The following is an 18,150-nucleotide window of genomic DNA, read 5'->3' as shown; positions in this document are numbered from 1 at the left end:
AAATTGGCTAATGTCGTGCCCATTCACAAGAAAGGTAGTAGGGAGGAATCTAGCAACTATAGACCAGTGAGTCTGACATCAATAGTAGGCAAATTAATGGAAACCCTATTAAAGGATAGGATTGTGGAACATCTAAAATCCCATGGATTGCAAGATGAAAAACAACATGGGTTTACTTCAGGGAGATCATGTCAAACAAATCTTATTGATTTTTTTGACTGGGTGAATAAAATAATAGACGGTGGAGGTGCAGTAGACATCGCATATCTAGATTTTAGTAAGGCTTTTGACACTGTCCCACATAGAAGACTTATCAATAAACTGCAGTCATTGAGCATGGACTCCCATATTGTTGAGTGGATTAGGCAGTGGCTGAGTGACAGACAACAGAGGGTGGTAGTCAATGGAGAACATTCAAAACAAGGTCATGTTACCAGTGGGGTTCCACAGGGATCTGTACTGGGACCGATTTTGTTTAATATCTTCATAAGTGATATTGCAAAAGGCCTCGCTGGTAAGGTTTGTCTTTTTGCTGATGACACAAAGATTTGTAACAGGGTTGATGTTCCTGGAGGGAAACGCCAAATGGAAAAGGATTTAGGAAAACTAGAAGAATGGTCAGAACTCTGGAAACTGAAATTTAATGTGGATAAGTGCAAGATAATGCACCTGGGGCGTAAAAACCCAAGGGCAGAATATAGAATATTTGACACAGTCCTGACCTCAGTATCTGAGGAAAGGGATTTAGGAGTAATTATTTCAGAAGACTTAAAGGTGGGAAGACAATGTAATAGAGCAGCACGAAATGCCAGCAGAATGCTTGGATGTATAGGGAGAGGTATAAGCAGTACAAAGAGTGAAGTGCTTATGCCGCTGTACAGAACACTGGTGAGACCTCACTTGGAGTATTGTGCGCAGTACTGGAGGCCATATCTCCAGAAGGATATAGATACTCTAGAGAGAGTTCAGAGAAGAGCTGCTAAACTAGTACATGGATTGCAGGATAAAACTTACCAGGAAAGGTTAAAGGACCTTAATATGTATAGCTTGGAAGAAAGAAGAGACAGAGGGGATATGATAGAAATTTTTAAATACATAAAGGGAATCAACTCGGTAAAGGAAGAGAGCATATTTAAAAGAAGAAAAACTACCACAAGAGGACACAGTTTTAAATTAGAGGGGCAAAGGTTTAAAAGTAATATAAGGAAGTATTACTTTACTGAGAGAGTAGTGGATGCATGGAATAGCCTTCCTGCAGAAGTGGTAGCTGCAAATACAGTGAAGGGGTTTAAGCATGCATGGGATAGGCACAAGGCCATCCTTCATATAAGATAGGGCCGGGGGCTATCCATAGTATTCAGTATATTGGGCAGACTAGATGGGCCAAATGGTTCTTATCTGCCGACACATTCTATGTTTCTATGTTTCTATGTGACAAACAGCACACTGCCACAGAGCTGTGGCTCTCGCCACTCAACCTACAGCCAGGCATGGTTGTGTCTGATAATGGCCGTCACTTGCTGTCGGCTTTGGAGCTCGGCAAGCTCGCAAACATAACATTCCTAGCCCACGTGTTCAACTTATTGGTTCAGCGGTTTCTCAAAACCTACCCCAATTTGCCTGAGCTACTGGTGAAGGTGCGCTGCGTGTGAAAGTCATCTGCAGCTGCTGCCCGTCTGGCAACGCTGCCGCAGCGCTTGCAATTGCCGGCTCCCCGACTATTGTGCAACATGAGCACACGCTGGAACTCCACGTTCCACATGTTGTCCACGCTTTGTGAGCAGCAGAGGGCAGTAGTGGAATATTATCTGCAATATGGTCGTCGCCTTTCCAGTCAGCTTCCGCTCTTCACAAGTGACGAGTGGGCATGGATGTCTGACCTCTGTGAGGTTTTACACAAATTTGAGGAATCAACACAGATGGTGAGCGGCAATGCCGCTATTAGCAGTGTAACCATCCCACTTCTGTGTCTACTGAAACGCTTGCTGCCCACAATAAAGGCGGACGCTTTGCATGTGGAAGAGGTGGAAATGGGGGAAGACAATACACAGGGTGATAGCAATACCACCCTCCGTTCATCTACTCAGCACAAATTGGATGATGATGATGATGAGGAGGAGGAGGAGGAGGGGAGACGAGGGGAACACACAGCAGTTCCAACAGAGGCAGGGCAACACTCTCCAAGGTCCGGGACAGTTTCATGACACCCCGCCAGCACCCTTACCCTGATGAGCAGCCACAAGTGTCACAAGGAGGGAAAAGTTTTGGAAGATGGTGAAGGAGTATGTAGCAGACCGTGTCAGCATCCTCAGTAATCCATCCGTGCCTTACAATTATTGGGTGTGAAAGCTGGACACATGGCACAAACTGGCGCTCTATGCCTTGGAGGTGCTGGCCTGCCCTGCCGCCAACGTTTTGTCAAAGCGGGTATTTAGTGCTGCTGGGGACATAATAACTAATAAGCGCATCCGCCTGTCAACTGAAAATGCTGACAGGTTGACTCTTATCAAAATGAACAAGGCCTGGATTGCACCTGACTACTCTACTCCACCAGAGGAAAGCAGCTGAACATAAAGGCACTTTAAATGTGGCTTTTATGGTGTATTGAATACACTGTATTTCCATGCACCCCTTCCACCACAAAAAAGGGTATATGGTTCAATCTTCCTTTTCTCATCCTCATCCTCCTCCTCCATCATATCAACATGCTTATTAGGCTGCCCTCGCTCCTAATGTTTTAGAGGGTCAGCTCAGCAGCAGACCCTCACCCCTAATGTTTTAGAGGGTCACCAGAAGGCCCTCACCCATAATGTTTTAGATTGTCAGATCAGCAGCAGACCCTCGCCACTAATGTTTTAGATGGTCAGATCTGCAGCAGACCCTCACTCCTAATGTTTTAGAGGGTCAGCTCAGCAGCAGGCCCTCACCCCTAATGTTTTAGAGGGTCAGCTCAGCAGCAGACCCTCACCCCTAATGTTTTAGAGGGTCACCAGCAGGCCCTCGCCCATAATGTTTTAGATTGTCAGATCAGCAGCAGGCCCTCTCCCCTAATGATTTTGAGGGTCACAAGCAGGCCATCAATCACAATTTTTCAAGGGTGTGTATGATGCAGGGTATGAAGGGTGTATATTTAAGTGTAATAAAGGGTGTATTGGAGTGGCGGTTCCTTATAATTTTTAGCTTCCCTTTCACTTGGTGTATAGGCTTTATGAGTGTAGGAGTCCCACTAGCTGAACAATTGTACCACAATGTGAATGAGGCCCTCCTTTATGTGATATAAAAGTTGTATCGGAGTGCCTCTTCCTTGAAATTTTTGGCAGCACTTGCACTTTATATACAAATATATATATATATATATATATATATATATATATATATATGACTATATATAGGAGAGAATGTTTCCTAACAATTTTTCCTCTAAAATCGATTTTATCTTCCATTTTGTGCGTATTATTGTCAGTCTGTAAAAGTGGCGTACTACTAGGACAACATCGTTCCCAGCAGCAACCTGGGAGTCCAAGATGCATCCAGACATCCTCCCCATGCTGTTCCCGAACCATTTCAGTGGTATTTCCATCAATTTCTGACCTTTTCCTGAGAACCAGACACCCTCCCCTCTTCAGAGCAGGGGGTGCCTGGTTTAATGCTCGGGTTCTCCCATTGACTCCCATTGACTTCCATCTGTTCTACTCGAGCACCTAAGCACTTTGGAGCTCGATCAACACTAATTGTTATAGTTCCCTATAGGAACTATAAAAAAAAATATTTTTAAATGAATAAAGTATGTACAAATAAAAAATAAAACTTAGATAAAAGTTCAAATCTCCCCCCCTTCCCCAAAATGAGAATAAAAAAAAAATTCAAAAAAAATGCACATACGTACTTAAATGCCCTTACTATCAAAATATAAAAGTATTAATCCACCACGGAAAAAGGCAAAACAAAAAAAGGGTCAAAATCGCTGATTTTCCTTTTTTTGGGTCGCTTTTCCTCCCACAAACAATTAAATAAAAAGTGATAAAAAAGACAGAATTTATCAACGAAAAGTACACATCTCTCCACAAAAAATTAGCTTTAACACATAACTACAAAAAATATAGGGGTCTAAATATGACAGCAAAAATTTTTTTTTTTTACGTTTTTAATATTTTTTTTTCAGCTTCAAAACGCCAGTAAAAGTATACATATGTGGTATCGCCGGATTCATAATGACCTGGACAATGAAGATTACAAGTCAGTTTTACCGCATAATGAACGTTGTAAAAAAAATAAAAAATTTAAACTGTGGCAAAATTTAGGTTTTCTTCCGATTCCACCACCGTTGGACTTTTTTTCCCACTTCTTACTACATACTATGCAATATTAAATGATAGTTCTAGAAAGTACAACTTGTCCCGCAAAAAACAAGCCCTCATAGAACTATGTGAATGGAAAAATAAAAAAGTTATGGCTCTGGGAAGACAGGGAGTGAAAAACAAAAATGCAAATTCAAAAAAATCTCCTGAGTAGAAAGGATTAACCAATAGACCTGATAGAACAACATGTGTGCAAATTGAGTGACACTTGGGAAATACTGACCATAAAATAATAATTTTAGAATTGTCATTCAAAAGAGTATTTCTTCAGGGAGGCACAAAAATACCAAACATCAAAAAAGTTACATTTGACCAACTAAGAGAGACCTTTTGCCTCATTAACTGGGACAATATTAAAAAAAAAAAAAAAAGTGCAGGTGCAAAAGGGATATTGAAATTTTTTTATAAAAAAAAGTGGATAAATAGAAATGTAAAGGAACCAATGATTGACCAAAATAAAGCATTTAAATCACTAAAACAGGAGGGTAGTGAGCAGGCATTAAAAAACTATAAGGAACAAAATAGAATATGTAAAAGACAAATTAAAGCAGCCAAACTTGAGACAGAGAGAATAATTGCCAAAGAGAATAAAACTATTCCTAAAATGCCCTTTACAGACTGATGAGGAAGGAGTTGCAGAGAGCAATGAGGAGACAGCAAAGTTATTAAATATTTTCTCTCCATTGTATTCACCGAGGATAATAAACTGTCAGATGAAATGCAGAGTGTAAAAGTGAATGCCCCATTAAAAGAAGCCTGTCTTACCCAGGAAGAAGAACAGCAGCGTCTTAAAAAGAATAAAATAGACAAATCGCCGGTATCAGATGGTATACACCCCTGTATCCTAAGAGAATTTTGTAATGTCATAGACAGATTCTTATTTATGATATTTATCTCCTTAAGGACATGGCCATATTTCACCTTAAAGGGTTTCTACCACCAGAAATACTGCTATGTAGCTGACTGACATTAGCGATGCGCTAATGTCAGCACTACATAAAAATATGTTTCTAACATTAGTCCCTGCAGCCGTTTTTGTAAAAAATGCACTTTTATTATATGCTAATGAGCCTCTAGGTGCTATGTGGGCATAAAATCAGCACCTAGAGGCTCCGTCCACTCACCCATTATCCCGCCCAGGTCCCCTGTTTTGCCCGCCCTGCTCCTCTTGATTGATGCCACGGTCCACCGCATCATTGACGAAATCCCGCCCCTGCGCCGTTCACTTCTGTCTTCGGCGCAGGCGCAGTGAGTGAATGATGCGCTCCTGGTGCCGGATTCCTCACTGCGCCTGCGCCGACTACGTCACAGTGAGGAAGCCGGGATCAGGAGAGCGGCTTTCACTCACTGTGCCTGCGCCGAAGACAGAAGTGAACGGCGCAGGCGCGGGATTTCGTCAATGATGCGGTGGACCGTGGCATCAATCAAGAGGAGCGGGGCGGGCAGAACACTGGACCTGGGCGGGATAATGGGTGAGTGGACGGAGCCTCTAGGTGCTGATTTTATGCCCACATAGCACCTAGAGGCTTATTAGCATATAATAAAAGTGCATTTTTTACAAAAACGGCTGCAGGGACTAATGTTAGAAACATACTGTTATGTAGTGCTGACATTAGCGCATCGCTAATATCAGTCAGCTACATAACAGTATTTCTGGTGGTAGAAACCCTTTAAGGACCAGGCCATTTTTTGCAAATCTGACCAGTGTCACTTTATGTGTGAATAACTTTAAAACACGTTTACTTATCCAGGCCATTCTGAGAATGTTTTTTCATCACATATTGTACTTCATGACACTGGTAAAATGGAGTAAAAAAAAAAATCATTTTTATTTATTAAAAAAAAAAAAAAATTACCAAAAATTAAGAAAAATTTGCAAATTTGCAAATTTCAATTTCTCAACTTTTATAATAGATAGTAATACTTCCAAAAATAGTTATTATTTTACATTCCCATATGTCTACTTCATGTTTGGATCATTTTGGGAATGCCATTTTATTTTTTGGGGACGTTATAAGGCTTAGAAGTTTAGAAGCAAATCTTGAAATTTTTCTGAAAATTTCTAAAACCCACTTTTTCAGGACCAGTTCAGTTCTGAAGTCACTTAGTGAGGCTTACATAATAGAAACCACCCAAAAATGACCCCATTTAACAAACTACACCCCTCAAGGTATTCAAAACTGATTTTGCAAACTTTGTTAACCCTTTAGGTGTTCCACAAGAATTTATGGAAAATAGAGATGAAATTTCAAAATTTCACTTTTTTGGCAGATTTTCCATTTTAATAATTTTTTCCCAATTACAATGCAAGGTTTAACAGCCAAACAAAACTCAATATTTATGGCCCTGATTCTGTAGTTTACAGAAACATCCAATATATGGTCGTAAACTGCTGTACAGGCACACGTTATTGTGCAGAGGGAAAGGAACACCATATGGTTTTTTGGAGAGCAGATTTCACTGGGATAATTTTAAGCTGCCATGTCCCATTTGAAACCCCCCTGATGCACCCCTAGAGTAGAAACTCCAAAAAAGTTACCCCATTTTAGAACCTACACCCCTCAAGGTATTCAAAACTGATTTTACAAAGTTAGTTAACCCTTTAGGTGTTCCACAAGAATTAGTGGAAAATAGAGATGAAATTTCAGAATTTCACTTTTTTGGCAGATTTTCCATTTTCATTTTTTTTTTACCAATTACAAAGCAAGGGTTAACAGCCAAACAAAACTCAATATTTATGGCCCTGATTCTGTAGTTTACAGAAACACCCCATATGTGGTTGTAAACTGCTGTATGGGCACACGGCAGGGCGCAATAGGAAAGAAATGCCATACGGTTTTTGGAAGGCAAATTTTGCTGGACTGTTTTTTTGACACCATGTCCCATTTGAAGCCCCCCTGTTGCACCCTTAGAGTAGAAACTCCAAAAAAGTGACCCCATTTTGTAAAAAAACGCGATAGGGTGGCAGTTTTGTTGGCACTATTTTAGGGTACATATGATTTTTTGTTGCTCTATATTACACTTTTTGTGAGGCAAGTTAACAAGAAATAGCTGTTTTGGAACAGTTTTTATTTTTTGTTATTTACAACATTTAATTGACAGGTTAGATCATGTGGTATTTTTATAGAGCAGGTTGTCACAAATGCGACAATACCAAACTTTTTTTGGTTATTTGTTTCAGTTTTAGAAAACAAAGCATTTAAAAAAAAAAGGATTCTTTAGTCTCTCCACATTCTGAAAGCCATAGTTTTATTTATTTTTTGGGCGACTGTCTAGTGTAGAGGCTCATTTTTTTCGGGATGAGATGACTTTTTATCGCTTGCTATTACACTTTTTGTGATGTAAGGTGACAAAAAATGGCTTTTTTTACACCGTTTTTATATTTTTTTTTTTACGGTATTCACCTGAGGGGTTAGGTCATGTGATATTTTTATAGAGCAGGTTATTATAGACGCGGCGATACCTAATATGTGTACTTTTTAATTTATGTAAGTTTTACACAATGATTTAATTTTTGAAAAAAAAAATCATGTTTTAGTGTCTCCATAGTCTGAGAGCCATAGTTTATTCAGTTTTTGGGTAATAATCTTAGGTAGGGTATGATTTTTGCGGGATGAGATGACGATTTGATTGGTACTATTTTGGGTGGCATATGCCTTTTTGATCGCTTGGTGTTGCACTTTTAGTGATGTAAGGAGACAAAGAAATGTTTTTTTTAGCACAGTTTTTATTTTAATTTTTTGACTGTGTTCATCTGAAAGGTTAGGTCATGTGGTATTTTTATAGAGCCGGTCATTACTGACGTGGCAATACCTAATATGTATACTTTTTTTTATTTATTTAAGTTTTAAACAATAATATCATTTTTGAAACAACAAAAAAAATCATGTTTTAGTGTCTCCATATTCTGAGAGCCATAGTTTTTTTTAGTTTTTAGGCGATTATCCTAGGTAGGGTCTCATTTTTTTGCGGGATGAGATGACTGATTGCCACTATTTTGGGGTGCATATGACTTTTTGATCGCTTGCTATTACACTTTTTGTGATGTAAGGTGACAAAAAATTGCTTTTCCTACACCGTTTTTATAAAAAAAAAGTTTACTTGAGGAATTAGGTCATGTGATTTTTTATAGAGCAGGTTCTTACAGGCGATACCAGCATTTTTTAAACAAAAAAAATGATGTTTTATTGTCTCCATATTCTGAGCCATAGTTTTTTTTATTTTTTGGGCAATTGTCTTAGGAAGGGGCTCCTTTTTTGCGGGATTAGGTGACGATTAGATTGGTACTACTTTGGGGGGCATAAACCTTTTTGATCACTTGGTGTTTCACTTTTTGTGATGTAAGGTGACAAAAATGGCTTTTTTTTTTACACCATTTTTTATTTTATTTTTTTATGGCATTTATCAGACAAGGTGGATCATGTGATATATTTATAGAGCCGGTCATTACGGACGCGGAAATACTTAATATGTGTTTGTTTGTTTTTTCAGTTTTTTTATTATAAAATAAGGGGCCTATTTTTACTTTCTTAATTTCATTAAAAACATTTTTTTTACTTTTATTTTTCTTTACTTTATTTCTGATGTTCACTTTTGGGGTCTGATCCCCTCTGCAATGCATTACAATACAGTGAGTAGTACACAAACAGGTTGCCTAGGAGACCCAGCCTGAGGCTGGATCTCCTCGGCTCCCATAGAAGGCAGTTCCCGATGCCGTGCAAGGCATTGGGCAGCCTCTGCACGGCATTGGGCTGCTTTCTGAGACATTGAGTCCCCGCAACAGCAGCGTGTTAATCCGATGCGCTCACCTGACACAAACCCCTTCCATACCGCTGTCAGCAGCATAGAAGGGGTTAATCCGCAGCGATCACCCTCGGCATTAACCCAGGGTGGCGGTGATCGGAAATACACATGACGTACCAGTACGTCATGTGTCCCCTAGAGGTTAAGTACTCTATATTGGCAGGATCGGTACAAATGTGGTGCCAATATACAAAAAAGGGTCAAAAACAGAATCTGGAAACTATAGGCCGGTAAGTATAACATCTGTTATCCTTGTTTAAGAGCAAAGACCCAAACGTACATTTTCTATTTACTGCTATGGGACTTCCAAAAATAGCTGAGGGGGTGCACTCAGATATAAATGGAAATTCCATTTTGAAGTCCCATAGGGGTGAATGTAGGGTAGCCATGCATACTGCTTGACATTTTGTACAGATGCTTAGCCTATAACTAGAATAACAAGCAGCTCCTGCTCTTTGATCCCACCATTTATTCCAATTAATGTGTATGCAGGATGATTACTGTAGCTTAGATGCATTGCTTTACATTTATATACATTAACCACCTCCCGACCGCCTAACGCACGGATACGTCCTGGAGGCGGTCGATTCATTCCTCCTGGACGCATCCGTGCGTCATCTCGCGAGACGCGAGATTTCCTGTGAACGCGCGCACACAGGCGCGCGCGTTCACAGGATCGGAAGGTAAGCGAGTGGATCTCCAGCGGCGATCGTTCGCTGGCAGGCTGGAGATGCGATTTTTTTTAACCCCTAACAGGTATATTAGACGCTGTTTTGATAACAGCGTCTAATATACCTGCTACCTGGTCCTCTGGTGGTCCCTTTTGCTTGGATCGACCACCAGAGGACACAGGCAGCTCAGTAATAAGTAGCAGCAAACACCACTACACTACACCCCCCCTGTCACTTATTAACCCCCTGATCACCCCTGATCACCCCATATATACTCCCTGATCACCCCCCTGTCATTGATCACCCCCCTGTCATTGATCACCCCCTTGTAAGGCTCCATTCAGACGTCCGTATGATTTTTACGAATCCACTGATACATGGATCGGATCCGCAAAACACATACGGACGTCTAAATGGAGCCTTACAGGGGGGTGATCACCCCATATAGACTCCCTGATCACCCCCCTGTCATTGATCACCCCCCTTTCATTGATCACCCCCCTGTAAGGCTCCATTCAAACGTCCGTATGTTTTTTACGGATCCACGGATACATGGATCAGATCCGCAAAACACATACGGACATCTGAATGGAGCCTTATAGGGGGGTGATCAATGACAGGGGGGTGATCACCCCATATAGACTCCCTGATCACCCCCCTGTCATTGATCACCCCCCTGTCATTGATCACACCCCTGTAAGGCTCCATTCAAACGTCCGTATGTTTTTTACGGATCCACGGATACATGGATCGGATCCGCAAAACACATACGGACATCTGAATGGAGCCTTATAGGGGGGTGATCAATGACAGGGGGGTGATCACCCCATATAGACTCCCTGATCACCCCCCTGTCATTGATCACCCCCCTGCCATTGATCACCCCCCTGTAAGGCTCCATTCAGACATTTTTTTGGCCCAAGTTAGCGGAATATTTTTCTTTCTTCTTACAAAGTCTCATATTCCACTAACTTGTGTCAAAAAATAAAATCTCACATGAACTCACCATACCCCTCACGGAATCCAAATGCGTAAAATTTTTTAGACATTTATATTCCAGACTTCTTCTCACGCTTTAGGGCCCCTAAAATGCCAGGGCAGTATAAATACCCCACATGTGACCCCATTTCGGAAAGAAGACACCCCAAGGTATTCCGTCAGGGGCATATTGAGTCCATGAAAGATTGAAATTTTTGTCCCAAGTTAGCGGAAAGGGAGACTTTGTGAGTTGGGCAATGTGTTTTGGGGTGTCATTTTACATATACCCATGCTGGGTGAGATAAATATCTTGGTCAAATGCCAACTTTGTATAAAAAATGGGAAAAGTTGTCTTTTGCCCAGATATTTCTCTCACCCAGCATGAGAATATGTAAAAAGACACCCCAAAACACATTGCCCAACTTCTCCTGAATACGGCGATACCAGATGTGTGACACTTTTTTGCAGCCTAGGTGGGCAAAGGGGCCCACATTCCAAAGAGCACCTTTAGGATTTCACAGGTCATTTTTTTACACATTTTGATTTCAAACCACATTTTGATTTCAAACTACTTACCACACATTAGGGCCCCTAGAATGCCAGGGCAGTATAACTACCCCACAAGTGACCCCATTTTGGAAAGAAGACACCCCAAGGTAATCCACGAGTGGCATGGCGAGTTCCTAGAATTTTTTATTTTTTGTCACAAGTTAGTCTCATATTCCACTAACTTGTGACAAAAAATAAAAACTTCCATGAACTCACTATGCCCATCACGAAATACCTTGGGGTGTCTTCTTTCCAAAATGGGGTCACTTGTGGGGTAGTTATACTGCCCTGGCATTTTAGGGGCCCGAATGCGTGAGAAGTGGTTTGAAATCAAAATCTGTAAAAAATGGCCGGTGAAATCCGAAAGGTGCTCTTTGGAATGTGGGCCCCTTTTCCCACCTAGGCTGCAAAAAAGTGTCACACATCTGCTATCACCGTACTCAGGAGAAGTTGGGCAATGTGTTTTGGGGTGTCTTTTTACATATACCCATGCTGGGTGAGAGAAATATCTTGGCAAAAGACAACTTTTCCCATTTTTTATACAAAGTTGGCATTTGACCGAGATATTTATCTCACCCAGCATGGGTATATGTAAAATGACACCCCAAAACACATTGCCCAACTTCTCCTGAGTACGGCAATACCAGATGTGTGACACTTTTTTGCAGCCTAGGTGGGCAAAGGGGCCCACATTCCAAAGAGCACCTTTCGTATTTCACCAGCTATTTTTTACAGATTTTGATTTCAAACTACTTCTCACGCATTCGGGCCCCTAAAATGCCAGGGCAGTATAACTACCCCACAAATGACCCCATTTTGGAAAGAAGACACCTCAAGGTATTTCGTGATGGGCATAGTGAGTTCATGGAAGTTTTTATTTTTTGTCACAAGTTAGTAGAATATGAGACTTTGTAAGAAAAGAAAAAAAAAATCATAATTTTCCTCTAACTTGTGACAAAAAATAAAAACTTCTATGAACTCACTATGCCCATCAGCGAATACCTTAGGGTGTCTACTTTCCGAAATGGGGTCATTTGTGGGGTGTTCGCACTGTCTGGCCATTGTAGAACCTCAGGAAACATGACAGGTGCTCAGAAAGTCAAAGCTGCTTCAAAAAGCGGAAATTCACATTTTTGTACCATAGTTTGTAAACGCTATAACTTTTACCCAAACATATTTTTTTTTATCAAAGACATGTAGGACAATAAATTTTGAGAAAAAATTATATATGGATGTCGTTTTTTTTGCAAAATTTTACAACTGAAAGTGAAAAATGTCATTTTTTTTGCAAAAAAAATCGTTAAATTTCGATTAATAACAAAAAAAGTAAAAATGTCAACAGCAATGAAATACCACCAAATGAAAGCTCTATTAGTGAGAAGAAAAGGAGGTAAAATTCATTTGGGTGGTAAGTTGTATGACCGAGCAATAAATGGTGAAAGTAGTGTAGGTCAAAAGTGTAAAAAGTGGTCTGGTCATTAAGGGTGTTTAAGCTAGGGGAGCTGAGGTGGTTAAAATTCATCTGCCATGTACTTGCCCATGCTGCCAGCTTATCAAGCGTACTAAGCTTTGTATCATCTGACACTTTAAACCCTCTGTACATGGTTATGATGATTATGATTATTATTATATTTATTTTTTTTTTTACATTAATAATGTCTACAAAGTCAATTGTTTTATTTTTGCAGCAAACAGAAAAAAGAGCCTGAGCTACAGTTGATGGATCAGTAACTTCTATTATGTATCTCTAGAAGGTCACTTTTAAAGAGCATTACTAAAGAACTCTGATCACCCTGCTCTCCAGTTTCCATTTGTGTAGGCTCTCACATCCGGAATAAAAAGTGGTTAGTTTAGAATAGTGATCTAAGATCTGAAGGTGAACACTGTGAGAGAGACTGAAGTTCATAATGGAGTCAATATTAATATTTTGTAGATAAGTTAAACTACTAAGCTTGATGCTGTGTGAATGGTAATGGCTCAGTACCATTTGATCATACATAGACAGAATCCATTTAATCTTTGTACTTACAGTGCAATGATGAGTCATGCTCCTGCCTCTTGTTTCACACTCAGTGTAATTGGATCCTACAAAAAGAGTTGAGTTTACCTGCAGAGAAGTAAACATCCACAGTAGATGCCTATTAACCAACAGAGTATCAGGTGTGCCAAACACAACCCTCTTTTTGGATCCTACATATAAATAGCCCTGATTCACCTAGTGCTACATTAAATTCAGAAGAGCACTATTAAAATGGAGTTCATAGGAGCAACTACTTTGTTACTACTAGCATGCATAGTCTTCATCCTTCTAAGCATAACGCAAGCCAGAAAAGGGAAGAGCAAAGGTAAAATGCCACCAGGGCCAACACCATTGCCCATCTTGGGAAACATTCTTCAACTCAATAGCAAAGAAGTGTTTAAGTCACTCAAAAAGGTAAGTTTCTATAATTTTAGACTACTTCTTAAAAATTAACTTAGGGATAAAAAAAAAATGTCAGGAATTTTGAAGTTGAACAATTATAGACATACTTATATGCTAAAGACACATGATATGGATGAATGATCTTCTGCAGAGTGCATCCAGGTTATAGCAGCAGATTTGTTTCTCTAAACTTCACAGAATAATACTAAGCTGGAAGAAATTTCATGACACAGATGTCAAAAAGCCAATCTTCCCTATGTTTGCTGATTTCTTGAAAATTGAATATGAGTAAAATAAGAGCTAATCAACCTCATTACTCGCTCCATCATTGTAATACAGCTTAGCCTGGAGAAGAGAAGCTGCATCAACAATAATTAGTAGAATATTACCATTATTATTATTATTATTATTATTTTATTTCACAATTTCAACCAGTGCAATCATTATAAAGAAAAAAAAACACAACCTCAAAAAACAAATGGGACCACGGCATCTGCGATGATAAAAACTGGGAGCGCAAGGATTGGGGTTGCTAGAGTCTGTGTGTAGCAGCCCCTGCCCCCCTGAGTGACAGGAGGCTGCTGCACATTAGTTCCTATAGAGACCTTGTCTGTGTAATATTCTCATAGTCTCCAATGCTAATGCATTGGAGTCTATGAGAGAAGCAATCTAATAATTGCTTGTTATAGTTTCCTAGGGGAACTATAAAAAAGTGTAATAAAAAAGAAAAAAAGTATTTAAGCAAAAAAAATTAAAAATATAAACATTCATCAACATTCACAAATCACCCCCTTTCCTTAAAATTACTGTATTAATAAAATCTATTATTATCCTATACGGCAAACAGTAAAACAGAATAAAACGTCAAAATGGCCAATTCAACATTTTTTGCCAACTTCACCTCTTAAAAAATGTAATAAAAAGTGATCAAGAAGTCATACACATCCCAAAATGATATAATTGTATTATGGAAAAATACAGATTGCTCCGCAAAAAATAAGCCCTCACACAGCTCTCTACACATAAAACTAAAAATGTTATGGGTGTAAGAATATAGTGATGCAAATAAACAATTCGTTTTTTTTAATTTTTTAATTTTTTCTGCAATAAAACACAAGAAAAACTACACATATGTGGCATCGTTGTAATCATACTGACCCATAGAAAAAAAAGTAACAGTCAAAGAAAATGCTATAAAAACAAAACCCATAAAACCGTGGCAAAATTTTGTAGTTTTATTATTTGCACATTTGGATTTTGTTTCCTGCTTCTCACTACATTGTATGCAACCGTAAATGGTGCCATTGAAAAGTACAACAAAAAACAAGCCCTCATACTGCTATGTTTATGGAAAAATTAAAAAAAGCTTATGGTTTTGGGAAGGCTGGAGTTAAAAAACAAAAATCAAAAAATTTTAAATGTCCCAGTCATTAACCACTTAAGGACCACAGGTTTATACCCCCCTAAAGACCAGGCCCTTTTTTACAAATCGGCACTACACTACTTTCACCGTTTATTGCTCGGTCATGCAACTTACCACCCAAATGAATTTTACCTCCTTTTCTTCTCACTAATAGAGCTTTCATTTGGTGGTATTTCATTGCTGCTGACATTTTTACTTTTTTTGTTATTAATCGAAATTTAACGATTTTTTTGCAAAAAAATGACATTTTTCACTTTCAGTTGTAAAATTTTGCAAAAAAAAACGAGATCCATATAGAAATTTTGCTCTAAATTTATAGTTCTACATGTCTTTGATAAAAAAAAAATGTTTGGGTAAAAAAAAAATGGTTTGGGTAAAAGTTATAGCGTTTACAAACTATGGTACAAAAATGTGAATTTCCGCTTTTTGAAGCAGCTCTGACTTTCTGAGCACCTGTCATGTTTCCTGAGGTCCTACAATGCCCAGACAGTACAAACACCCCACAAATGACCCCATTTCAGAAAGTAGACACCCTAAGGTATTCGCTGATGGGCATAGTGAGTTCATAGAACTTTTTATTTTTTGTCACAAGTTAGCGGAAAATGATGATTTTTTTTTTCTTACAAAGTCTCATATTCCACTAACTTGTGACAAAAAATAAAAACTTCTATGAACTCACTATGCCCAACACGAAATACCTTGGGGTCTCTTCTTTCCAAAATGGGGTCACTTGTGGGGTAGTTATACTGCCCTGGCATTCTAGGGGCCCAAATGTGTGGTAAGGAGTTTGAAATCAAATTCTGTAAAAAATGACCAGTGAAATCCGAAAGGTGCTCTTTGGAATGTGGGCCCCTTTGCCCACCTAGGCTGCAAAAAAGTGCCACACATCTGGTATCTCCGTATTCAGGAGAAGTTGGGGAATGTGTTTTGGGGTGTCATTTTACATATACCCATGCTGGGTGAGATAAATATCTTGGTCAAATGCCAACTTTGTATAAAAAAATGGGAAAAGTTGTCTTTTGCCAAGATATTTCTCTCACCCAGCAGGGGTATATGTAAAATGACACCCCAAAACACATTCCCCAACTTCTCCTGAGTACGGGGATACCAGATGTGTGACACTTTTTTGCAGCCTAGGTGGGCAAAGGGGCCCATATTCCAAAGAGCACCTTTCGGATTTCACAGGTCATTTTTTACAGAATTTGATTTCAAACTCCTTACCACACATTTGGGCCCCTAGAATGCCAGGGCAGTATAACTACCCCACAAGTGACCCCATTTTGGAAAGAAGAGACCCCAAGGTATTCGCTGATGGGCATAGTGAGTTCATGGAAGTTTTTATTTTTTGTCACAAGTTAGTGGAATATGAGACTTTGTATGAAAAAAATAAATAAATAAAAAATCAGCATTTTCCACTAACTTGTGACAAAAAATAAAAAATTCTAGGAAATTGCCATGCCCCTCACGGAATACCTTGGGGTGTCTTCTTTCCAAAATGGGGTCACTTGTGGGGTAGTTATACTGCCCTGGCATTTTCCAGGGGCCCTAATGTGTGGTAAGTAGGTAAATGACCTGTGAAATCCTAAAGGTGCTCTTTGGAATATGGGCCCCTTTGCCTACCTAGGCTGCAAAAAAGTGTCACACATGTGGTATCGCCGTATTCAGGAGAAGTTGGGGAATGTGTTTTGGGGTGTCATTTTACATATACCCTTGCTGGGTGAGAGAAATATCTTGGCAAAAGACAACTTTTCCCATTTTTTTATACAAAGTTGGCATTTGACCAAGATATTTCTCTCACCCAGCATGGGTATATGTAAAATGACACCCCAAAACACATTCCCCAACTTCTCCTGAGTACGGCGATACCAGATGTGTGACACCTTTTTGCAGCCTAGATGCGCAAAGGTGCCCAAATTCCTTTTAGGAGGGCATTTTTAGACATTTGGATACCAGACTTCTTCTCACGCTTTGGGGCCCCTAGAATGCCAGGGCAGTATAAATACCCCACATGTGACCCCATTTTGGAAAGAAGACACCCCAAGGTATTCAATGAGGGGCATGGCGAGTTCATAGAATTTTTTTTTTTTTGGCACAAGTTAGCGGAAATTGATATTTTTAATTTTTTTCTCACAAAGTCTCCCGTTCCGCTAACTTGGGACAAAAATTTCAATCTTTCATGGACTCAATATGCCCCTCACGGAATACCTGGGGGTGTCTTCTTTCCGAAATGGGGTCACATGTGGGGTATTTATACTGCCCTGGCATTCTAGGGGCCCTAAAGCGTGAGAAGTCTGGAATATAAATGTCTAAAAATTTTTACGCATTTGGATTCCGTGAGGGGTATGGTGAGTTCATGTGAGATTTAATTTTTTGACACAAGTTAGTGGAATATGAGACTTTGTAAGAAAAAAATAATAATAATTCCGCTAACTTGGGCCAAAAAAATGTCTGAATGGAGCCTTACAGAGGGGTGATCAATGACAGGGGGGGTGATCAATGACAGGGGGGGTGATCAATGACAGGGGGGGTGATCAATGACAGGGGGGTGATCAATGACAGGGGGGTGATCAATGACAGGGGGGTGATCAATGACAGGGGGGTGATCAGGGAGTCTATATGGGGTGATCACCACAGTCATTGATCACGCCCCTGTAAGGCTTCATTCAGACGTCCGGATGCGTTTTGCGGATCCGATCCATCTATCAGTGCATCCGTAAAAATCATGCGGACATCTGAATGGAGCTTTACAGGGGGGTAATCAATGACAGGGGGGTGATCAGGGAGTCTATATGGGGTGATCACCACAGTCATTGATCATGCCCCTGTAAGGCTTCATTCAGACGTCCGGATGCGTTTTGCGGATCCGATCCATCTATCAGTGGATCCGTAAAAATCATGCGGACGTCTGAATGGAGCTTTACAGGGGGGTAATCAATGACAGGGGGG

General features: G+C 39.8%; 1 protein-coding gene across 1 annotated transcript in view; it reads left to right on the top strand.

Annotated features, from left to right (window-relative positions):
• Window positions 1-13,554: 13,554 nt before the first annotated feature.
• Window positions 13,555-18,150, top strand: part of LOC121009528 (cytochrome P450 2H2-like) — a 93,040-nt gene continuing 88,444 nt past the window's right edge. Inside the window, exon 1 of the mRNA XM_040442727.1 lies at window positions 13,555-13,793. Coding sequence (XP_040298661.1) covers window positions 13,611-13,793 — 183 coding nt within the window. The 5' untranslated portion in view covers window positions 13,555-13,610. The remainder of the gene's footprint in view (window positions 13,794-18,150) is intronic.

Source organism: Bufo bufo, chromosome 8 (genome assembly GCF_905171765.1).
Source record: "Bufo bufo chromosome 8, aBufBuf1.1, whole genome shotgun sequence".
Classification (NCBI taxonomy): Eukaryota; Metazoa; Chordata; class Amphibia; order Anura; family Bufonidae; genus Bufo; species Bufo bufo.
Note: the sequence above shows the minus strand (reverse complement) of the source record. Positions and strands in the feature narration are given on the sequence as shown.